An 11,041-nucleotide genomic window follows, 5' to 3' on the forward strand; every position below is an offset into this window, starting at 1 on the left:
AGTGAGGGACAGTAGCTTAAATGGTTAAAAGCTCTCCTCCCGATTTCAGAAGTCCCTAGAATCGATTCTAATTATACTTAACACATACATACACATGTACAAGTACTTAATAGATGAACAAACATCCATTAAAGGCACGATTTAAAAATTACCCAATCGGATAGAGTTTGAGTTAAGAAAATTATCAAATTAAATTTTTTTTTTGTGATCTACCCGATTTACCTTTTAGGCTAATCCGAATTTAATGATCAATTCTAAATGATTAGATTTCAGTTATTATTTATTGCGGGGATCGAATACGGATAATCCAAAACTCGTAATATGAGAGATTAATTGAACGAGTAGAACACATGGAAACTACAAACTAGCAATCCAAAGTCCAAACACGGCTTAATCTGATCCCTTGTTCATTAAGGTTTCCTATTTCTTCCCAACGAAGAATTTTTTTTTAAAAAATAATAAAAATTACACTTCAAACAACAAATAGAGGAGAGAGAAAATCCGCAAAAGATCAAATCAAAGATAATAACAGAAAATAAATTCGCAACAAAAAAGAAAAAAAAAACTCTCTTTTTCTCTTTCGATTTTTTCAGAAATTTGTCGACAATGATTGAAACCGAATTGCATGATTTATCCGATGATGCTGATTACGCCGCATCTCAACAACAAGTAACAATTTGATTTCTGAATTCTTTCGTTTTTTGATTTATTTTTTATGATTTGATCATAATTTTTCGCATTATTGATGCTGTAAATTTCTAGGTTAAACTGCAATTGATTATCTGAATTGATTGATTATGATGATGTATTGTAATTTGTGTTGATTATTTGGTAGAACTTTAATTAGTGATGATTGTAGTTCAATTGATTTTGATTTTTCATGTTTTTCGTGTGTTTTGTGATTGAATGTTTGTAATTAGGGTTCGCAAAGCATGATGAGGAGTGATAGTGGAAGGAGAAGCGAACCGGAAGGTTCCGAAATCGTTTATATGAAGGATAATGTTTCGATTCATCCTACTCAGTATATGTCTGAGAGAATTAGTGGTAGATTGAAGCTGGTTAAACAAGGAGATTCATTATTTATGGTAATGTTGTTGTTGTATTTATCGAATTTTTGGAATTACAGTGGTATTGTATGATATTTTGATTGATTGTGCGAATTTGTTGTAGACCTGGATTCCTTACAAAGGGCAAAACACTAATGCAAGGCTATCCGAGAGAGGTAAGCGCGAATTGTTTTTCCTCGTGTATGATATTGATGTAATCTGCATTTGTATTGGCATGCCTTTTGTGACTTAACGCCTTATATGGTAGCTAGTTGGATCGTTGTTCATGACTGTTTTATGAAGTTGTTAGATACGGAGTACTTGCTAGCTATGGAGTATGTTATTTTGCTATTTTTGCACGTTGTGGTACGAAGTATTACCTAATATGTGGAGTGAAACCTCTGTGATAAAATTTAAATGTGAACAGATATAATTAGTGCATTGCATACCAAGTGCTGACATATGGTAGCATCAATAAGAGCTTGAATGCATAAGCTATGTTCAGTGTATGGACAAGTATGGATCTGTATAAGCTTATGTTCTTGCAGCCCTCGAAAAAGTTGGGAATTAATCAACTTAAACTCATTTCTGTGCAAAACCTAAAGTTTAAGAATTATGGATAATCTTTAGAAAAAAAAAAAAAAAAAATTACAAAAACTTAAATTGTGGAGAGAAGCATGCCTTGTGTTTATGTTAAGTAATGTAAAGAATGTGTTTTTTAATTTTATAGGTTGCAAGACTTCCCTATAGTGGAAATGTCACAATGCTTGCAACAATATATATATATATATATATATATATATATATATATATATATATATATATATATATATATATATATATATATATATATATATATATATATATATAGAGATATATATATATATGGTGAAAGTTGTATTGTTACTCTTATTTAAGCTTACGGCCAGCTTAATTGTACTCCAAACAATGTCTTAAACCCCATAAGTGTGTTAAATCATGTGAGCCTCACTTTTCTTGAATACCGTAAAAAAAAAAAAAAAAAAAAAAAAAGAAAGAAAGAAAGAAAGAAAAAAGTTTGTTGCAAGTATTTAAAAAATGGAGAAAGTAGTAATTATAGATAAAGAGTTGATCACCAACTTTTATGATGTATGATGTATTGCTGAAGATGTTAGTTCTCTAGTTTTTGTTGTTGGATGGACTTAATTAACTATTAATTCTTATGCAGATAGGAATCTCTATACAATAAGGCCACTTCCGTTTACTGATGTGAGGTCCATCAGGAGGCACACCCCACCACTTGGCTGGCAATACATTATCGTTGTGCTGTCTTCTGGTAAGAATTGGATTTATGAAAATTAAATCTTTTACTAGAGGTAGTGTTTTGTGTAAGGCAAAATCGCTAAATGTCATGTCAACTAGATTTATCGAGCTTTCTTCATTAATTTTCTACTACTATAATTTATTGACTTTTCTTCTTTCATGTTAACGAGAGTACATCAGATATTTTGTTGCCTCTGCTGTTCTTCCATACTGAAACAAAATGTGTGTGTGTGTGTGTGTTTTTTTATTTACAGGACTAGCTTTCCCTCCTCTTTATTTCTATAACGGAGGAGTTAAGGAGTTTTTGACCACCATCAAGCAACACGTTTCTCTTGTAAGGTTGGTGTTCCTTCTTTTGTTCAAGTCTAACAGGTCCCACTTGTTTGAGACACAATTGCTATTTGTCACCTGTCCAGTGCTGTCTGAAATCTAAATGCAAAATAGTTTGATAACAGTGGCCATGATATTGGAACTCATATTGTTAACATTCTTAGTGAAAAGTAGAGTCGGAAAAGTGTTGCATATTTATTAAATTCGGCAACTATAAGGAGACAAAAAGCTCCTGCTGCCTCTTTAGAGACGTTGATGTTGTAATTATCAGAGTATGAGACTGAACTTCGTCCATCTTAAGCTCCATCACTTCTAAGCTTCCATTAGAGCTTGCTTTCTTCCCTGCCACATTTTGTGTTTTAGATTAGATGAAGTTGGAAAGAATATGCTTTGACAATGGATATCTTTGAGTTTTTCTTTTAATTAGAATGACAATGGATTGATCAATTGTCTCTTAACCTAATAACCTGTCCTTTTTTCTTCATTCTTATTTAATAGTAGTTGGTCAGTCAATCTTCTCTGGAGCCTTGGATCTTTACAGAAATAATTTAGAATAAACAAGGCTTACCTAAAAATGAATGGAAAAGGAATCTAGTTACTAACATGCTCAGATTTACAGATTTTGAATCTAGTCGAGATAAGTATTTTATTTTTCAAGGCAACGATGTTTTCCTTTAAAAATAAATTAATTATGGATCATTATAGATATGACACCTTCTCCTTTTCATTTTGGTGGAGAAAAGAGTCTCTTTGACATCTGCTTCCTTTAAAAATAGTATGCTACATAATGCCTTTACATTAGTCATCTCTTTGATTGCCCCCTACCCCCCTTCACAAGAGCCTCAATTGAAGGCATATAGTAATAGTATGATGCAAGATGTTGGCTATATGTTAAGACTTTGTATAAATATGTTGATGTATGGGGTTTTCATACATATTTAGTGATGGGGGACTTAATATACTTAAGATAAGTTGAATAAAGCAGTTTAGCATAGTGTTGCTTTTGGCACTTTGCAAATAGAGTTTGTTTCTTTTCTATTGTATTTCTTCAATGGTGATAAAGTTCCCTTTCCTCTCCAACAAGTGGCGGGAAAGTTGGGAGGTATGACCTCTGCGAGGGGCTCTGGTTGTTTAGAGTGGCATCACTTTTGAGGAGAACCAAAATAATGACAATTGATAAGGGTCTGTGGCTCTGTGCATTATTGGCAGTGGACTCTATTTAACATTTTTAAGTATTTGTTTCCAGATCAGCTGATGATGCAAATGTGTTCATTGTGAATGATTTTCAAGATCCCCTACAGGTATCTACATATTACCTTGCTCTAAATAAATTTAGTTCGCTTCTGTGTAGCTTCTGTTGTTCCAAACCTGTACAGCACTTTTCAAATCTATTCCCTTTAGACATAATTTGGAAACAAGTAGCTTAATGGAAATAAGAAGAATTGGGTATATAGTAATATAATTATTTCGTCAAATGCTGTTTGTGACTGCATGTATAGGGTTAATGCTGACAAGATGCTTGGACTATTGTAGTTGAATAAAGCATATGATAATATCGATGATTATAAGAGAATGCTTCATACACTTTTTTATACTTGATTTATTAATATGAAAATTGATTGTAAGAAGAGTCATAGCCTTCATAGAATGTCGTACTCTGCAAATTATTTCTATGCACGCATGCAAAAGAAGTATTAGCTTATATTAAAATAATAAAACTTTCTAATGAAAAGTACACATCTCATCTTCATCATATATGAATATATGGTCATACATTGCATATTAAAAGATCATACAATTAAAGACTATACTGCTGGGAGCATGATGCACACCATGTTCTCGGATGCACAAAATAATGATTTAAACCCTACCATTAAATACATTTACATCATCTTTGAGTCTGTGAGTAAATAAAAGTGGATCTTGATTTTCTTCTGCTGATCATGCTGTAAAATTAGGGTACTAGCTGTACTTATACTATGGTGATAAAATATCTTTTACTGATTGGTTTTCCAAGATTTTGCTACTTGATCCTTAGCAAATTTTATAGAAATTATCTGATTGAGCCTAATTATGTACTTGATGGACCGTTTGGTAGATATTGTTCTCACTTTGCTGCATGATCTGTTGTTTTACTTTTACTCATTAGTAGTTGCTATTTAAACTTTTCCGTCATCTGGTTAATGAATTCATCATCTTTTGTAGAAAACTCTATCTTCATTGGAGCTTCCAGGAGTTGTTTCAGTTGCTGCACCATCTACAAATGCTTCTGCTGCTGTATCCCCAACTCAGGGAAACCAAGGAAGGACTGATGTGAGTGCCTTTGATAGCAATAGTAGTTTGCAATCACTTAGAAGGCAAAGGAATAAGTCCAATGATCCCACTAAGGATCTCTCAATTCAGGTCTTGGAGAAATTCTCTCTGGTCACCAAATTTGCTCGGGAAACAACCTCACAGCTGTTCGGTGAAAGTAGTGGTGATCAGCTCTTTTCTAACGATTTGAAAAAGCATAGCCATAGCCAGTCCCTACCTGATCTTCATTCCCAGTCATCAAATGATCTGGAAGAAGTTCCCTGTGAAGCTCCTGTACCCGCAGACCCTATGGAGGTATTTTTTTTTCCCATCTCTGTTAGTATTTTTCGCATTTTCTGGAGGCACGGCTGTAAAATTATTACTCCTGCAGCAGTTTGTAAACTCCATGATTTCTAGATCCTGATTTTAGTGTTGTCATTTATGCAAAATAGTACTTTGTATATAATACTATCTTGATTCCATTTAGAATTAGTTGTGACTCTATTAGTGCAAATTACATCATGTTTACAATGATAAAACTGATAATATCTGTATCAAGGAGTAAAACACTATTGTATTGTTCTGTAACCTTGTAATTTTTGCAGCCTTTTCTCATGAAGTTTTCTATACTCCATCGTTTCTATAAGGTTGTTGCATATGATATGTCTTTTTTTCTCCATAAAAGTTAGATTAATGATGCTTAAAGTTAGATAAGTTATATTATCAACTATTTATTATTTGGTAAGAGCTTGTTCTTTACAAATTATAATATTAGTCGAGCAACTGGCAGATCATGGCACTTTACTGTTAAATTCTGTTTTTGGCTAATTATGCAATAAGTAGCACTCATCCTTTAATGCATCAGTGTCCCTATGGAATCAGAATAGTGTTTCAGTAGCTTCCCATAATTTGGTCAGACTTTGCTAAGTTAAAAGATAATATTGAGCAAGCTGTTTGTAGCTTGGCTCTTAAGTTTCTACCTGTAGAAATCTAGTGATGATCTTCCAAGTTTAGATTTCTGTTAAGCTCAAATTCTGGCTATTCTGTGCAAGCTGCTCTGTCAACTCCGGCTCTTTTAAATCTTTCTTTGAAATGCAGTATTATTCTTTGTCGTTGTGAATATGACTCACAATTATGATTCAAATAATAACAGGCAGTGTTTGCATGACACTTTAGTGTTCAATAGATACATATTAGGTACCCCATGCAGTATTGTAACAGGTGATATAATTAGAATGACTTTTGAAGTATTCACAAATGATTAATTTATTGTGCTGGATACTTGTTGAGAAGCTGGTGTCATATAAGTGGATGGAGGATTGATTATATATTTTTGCACCACATTAAATAATAGGTGACAAATATTTGACTTGATTGTGGATGCTTTTATACTTGATTCATACATTGAAATATATCTTTGTCTACAAACTTGTGGAGTGTCTCTGCTGTGTTGTTTGAGATCCTATTAGTGTCAATCTTCTGTTCAAGAACTCTTAGAGTAAATAGTTTTATAAGAACTTTAAAGATGCTTAAAAGCTCATGATGGCTTAATTCTTGATAAGAAATGACCCAATAATTTTCGTATCCTAATCTTTTCAATTTTCTTATGTTCCTCTACTAGTTTAATTTTGTATATACTTTGCTCACTGTTTTTTTTTTTTTTTTTTTTTTGGGACAGCTTGAAAAAACAGCTCTTGTCTGGGGAAAACCACGACAGCCCCCCATGACAAAGGAAGAGGTATTTACTTGAGTTTACTTTGGCAGTATTTCTATGAACCATCTGATTCATCTTCATTAAAGTGATGTATTTGTTACAAATGTTATATCATGTATTTGCTACTTTCATCACTTTCTTTCTAGATTTTTAAGGATTGTATATAAGTCTATCTTTGACAGGTTAGGAGCCCAAGATTTTGTTACTTGGCATCCAGTTTCGCTTGTTTAATGCCCATATAGCTGTATACTTGTGTAGTTTGCTAAAATACATTGATCTAGGTTCCGTTATTTGAGGGGGAAATCAAAGGGGGGGGGGGGAAGCTTTTGTTATTTTTCTGATTTTTAGACCATACATGATGGTTAAACCAAATCCTATCTTATTGCAAAAGAGGTGAACACTAGCTTAAATTCACGTCATTCAGTATCCTGTAGTTGTGCTTCCAAAGTCAGTTTCTGAGCAAGGACAATCCTTACATCAATGGCTTGTATATATTTCTGGCACTTTAATTGATATATTTCGATATCTAGGGGCAATGTTCATTTTGACTTCTTAAAACTCCGTTTTTGTTGGAAGTTGTTATTGTAATTTGTACTCTACTTTACATTTTTAGTTTTGTTATGCAGTGGCTAACCTTCTTGGATTCTGAGGGAAGAGTTGTTGATTCAATAGAATTGAGAAAGAGAATTTTTTATGGCGGTGTTGTTCATGAATTGCGAAAAGAGGTTTGTTATTTAACTCTGTCCGATTTCTGCCTATTACTTTCTTTAGGCTGTCAAACTCTAATACATGGAAACAGGTGTGGCCATTTTTATTGGGATGCTATGATTACAATTCAACATATGCTGAACGTGAATATCTTCGATCCGTGAGAAAACAAGACTATGAAATTATAAAGCTCCAATGGCAGGTTGGTTTTCATTTATTGATTCTCTTTCTATCAATTTATAGGGTGCATGCTAATGCTGAGTGGATGACACATATTGTGAATTACAATACAACTTTTGACACGCAAGGGCAAAACATTTGTTAATGTCTTTTAGTATCAGGACATTCTATACTATAGCAAAATATTTCGTTTTTTGCCATCCCATATAGACTACTATAAATTAAAGAAGGTGAAAATTTTATGTACATAGCTTGGGGCCTACTGTGAAAATTTAACGTAGTACCTCGCTGTTGTGTGGAGGCGTCAAATTGTTCTGCTGTCTATTCTCCTTGAATCCTCCCACTGCCTTTCTTAGTTTGAGTTTCATTTTTATAAAATTATTGGCAATAATTAGCACAGAGCTTTTTTGTTTATTTATAACGAACAATCTTGAATAATTATGCATGAAGTTATGAATTCTCTCTCTGAAAGAGTTATACATAGAAGAGAAACAGAATGTTCTGTGTACAATTTGCTCTTTTTGGCACTATTTTGGATGTTTATTTAAATTCGGTCTTCTCTGTAGTAAAAATGTAACTTTTGATATTTTCATGGAATTTTTTTCTACTCATAGTTACCAAGTGAGTCTTTTATGTGGGTATAAATACTAGATATAGGGGTTGTGAATACCAGAGGATGAAGTGGTTTATGATATGAGATGTATTCATCAGTGAATTTGCAAGCTGGAAAAAAAAACTTGATTAGCTATATAATGCTGCTTGGATTTTTTTTATAACATGATTGATGTGGGGATCTATGTATATATTGCTGATTTCATTGAAGGATCACTATTTCTGTTCATATTTTTTTAGACATAACATCTGTGTAACAAATTTGTTTATTCTAGCTTGGCACTGATATCTGATTCTCTCTTTTTTGCAGAGCATATCTCCAGAACAGGCAAAAAGGTTTACAAAATTTAGGGAGAGAAAGGGCCTGATTGAGAAAGACGTGGTATATGATCTGTTTATAATCATAGATTCAGAATTTGAGATATAGAAAACTTGGGGGGGGGGGGGGGGGCATTCATTTCATTCGTAAGCAGCAATCAAGTGACATTATTTTTAAATGAAACTACTTTTGTTGCTTTGCTAGGTGCGGACAGACAGATCATTCTCCTTCTATGATGGAGATGATAATCCAAATGTGAATCTTTTACATGATATACTGCTAACATATTCGTTCTACAATTTTGACCTTGGTTATTGTCAGGTAATACTTAGTCACATTCATTATCACGCTGTCTTGGTTCTTAATTGTTTTTTTTTCTTACAAACTCTTTTGTCATAGGGTATGAGTGACTATCTTTCCCCTTTATTGTTCGTCATGGAGGATGAGTTTGAAGTATTTTGGTGTTTCGCTGCACTAATGGAACGCGTGGGACCAAATTTCAATCGTGATCAAAGTGGCATGCATGCACAACTTTTTGCATTGTCTAAGGTATTTTGCTTTCTTTTACACGCCCCATCCTCTCCTTGTTCCTTTGTGTATACATTTTCTACGGAAGACATCTGCTACCAGTATGCACATTATGCATACACATAAACATGCAATACTTCTAAAAATGTGCACTGGGGGAGGGGGTGAGGTGGGGGTCGTGGTGGTTCTGTACTGTCAGCTAGTCAACAAATGGATCTGGCATAGCTTCCTAATATGAAGTAGAGAGGCTGGTGATTGCCTTTTGACCGAAGTGCAATAAATTCCACCCCCCCCCCCCTTTTTTTAATGAACTGTAATCACAAGTTGGCTGCATAAATGCTGGCATTATAGCCCTCTATATATGGAACCAACGTTAGGATCCCACTCGACGGTTTCCTGCTGTTTTACCTTGACTGTCTAAATTGATATTGGTTATCTACTATCTAGGCATCCTCTAGCTGATAAAAGTATACAGCAACTCATCAATTTTTCCTACAATGGAATTTTCGAACCCTATGAATTTTTTTGCTGAATTAAGCATCATTATGGTGTAGAGTTTGCATTTGTCTTGATTTCCTAGCTTCTAGACTAGCCATTATAATATTTTTGCTGGTTAATTTTTTGAAATCGTCAGATGTTTGTTTCTCAGTATCAAAATCAGTTCTTTGCAGCCCATTTGATGCTAGTTCTATCATAAAGAATTTCTTGTTATTAATCAATCTGTGTGTCGCTTTGCTGAAATATGCATGGATGCTCTATGGCATGAATTTGAATGTTCCCTTCTTGTAGTCTTTGCCTGTTAAATTTTTGATGTCTGCAATGTCTCAAACGTATTGTTTCATTTTGGTATCAGGGCTCTAAGAATCTTATAATGTCATTGTGCTGTGTTAAATTTGTGTTTTCACATTGTTTCTTTCTCAACTTAGAATCGATGGTCACCTTGCAGAATCTAATGATGTGTTCTGTTGTTTTTGCAGCTGGTGGAACTATCTGACAGTCCGCTGCACAACTACTTTAAGCAGCAGGACTGCTTAAATTATTTCTTTTGTTTCCGCTGGATTCTTATACAATTCAAAAGGCAAGACATTTAATTTCTGAAATGCGTTTATCTGGCTACAAAAATCCTCGTGGCATTTTCTTAGTGCCTTTAAAGATATGTGAAGATTTAGCTCTTGGCCATACCCTTGACTATCATTGAAAAATAAAATATGGACCTTAGAGATTTTGAATCTTCTAAGTGCAAACTATTGTACGTGATGGTAGAGTGGTAGGACTGGGAATCAGAGACCAAACTCACCAAATTATTATCGTCTATCTTCTTTTAGGCTTACTCTAACAGTTCCTTCAGTCTAAATTTTGACTGCTTTATTTAACATACATGCAAAGCACAGTATTCTTTATTGTTTCCTTAGAGGGTTTTTGTGTTTTCAGGGAAATGCGTTATGAGGAAACAATGCGATTGTGGGAGATCTTGTGGACACATTATCCATCTGAGCACCTACACCTGTATATTTGTGTTGCAATCCTCAAGAGGTATAGGAACAAGATAATTGGGGAGCAAATGGATTTCGACACACTATTGAAGTTCATAAACGGGCTAAGTGGCCAAATTGACCTTGATTCAATTGTAAGAGATGCCGAGGCACTGTGTATCTGTGCAGGAGAAACAGGAGAAGCATGCATTCCTCCGGGAACACCCCCTTCTTTGCCAGTTGAAAATGGTCTTGTGTCCTCTCAGCTTGAGGACGAGGTTTTGTAGTTCTCTCTCTTTTTCTTGTACATAGCTATGTGCTACACGAAACAAAATTTTATACTCTTGAAACTGTTGATGGATTTGGACCTCTAACTAGGGAATAAAAATCCTCGTTTATTGTAAAGAAACTAATTCTCTTATATCAGATCTTGCTTGTATAGTTTTTTTTTTTTTTTTTTTTGCTAAGTTGAAAGGAAAAGAATTTTAACTTATAATTAGCCTCATATTGCAAGAGTATGTTGACAACTGAACATGGC

The 11,041-nt window shown here is 34.0% G+C and overlaps 1 protein-coding gene across 2 annotated transcripts; it reads left to right on the forward strand.

Moving 5' to 3' along the window:
• The first annotated feature begins 363 nt into the window (after nt 1–363).
• LOC110725602 (TBC1 domain family member 15-like) lies at nt 364–10,956 on the forward strand. Of its 2 annotated transcripts, XM_021905068.1 has the most exons (16): nt 364–669; nt 921–1,085; nt 1,171–1,222; nt 2,254–2,361; nt 2,603–2,687; nt 3,925–3,979; nt 4,884–4,991; nt 5,082–5,285; nt 6,649–6,708; nt 7,311–7,409; nt 7,484–7,594; nt 8,495–8,566; nt 8,708–8,824; nt 8,903–9,052; nt 10,009–10,109; nt 10,463–10,956. In XM_021905068.1, exons 1-16 carry the CDS (start codon nt 607–609, stop codon nt 10,788–10,790), a joined length of 1,878 nt encoding a protein of 625 aa, XP_021760760.1. In that variant the 5' UTR covers nt 364–606; the 3' UTR covers nt 10,791–10,956. The 2 variants fall into 2 exon arrangements, with proteins under 2 accessions (XP_021760760.1, XP_021760759.1); XM_021905067.1 differs by having other exon boundaries at nt 4,884–5,285.
• Nucleotides 10,957–11,041: the final 85 nt, after the last annotated feature.

The sequence above is a fragment of the Chenopodium quinoa genome, unplaced genomic scaffold (assembly GCF_001683475.1).
Source record: "Chenopodium quinoa cultivar QQ74 unplaced genomic scaffold, ASM168347v1, whole genome shotgun sequence".
Classification (NCBI taxonomy): Eukaryota; Viridiplantae; Streptophyta; class Magnoliopsida; order Caryophyllales; family Amaranthaceae; genus Chenopodium; species Chenopodium quinoa.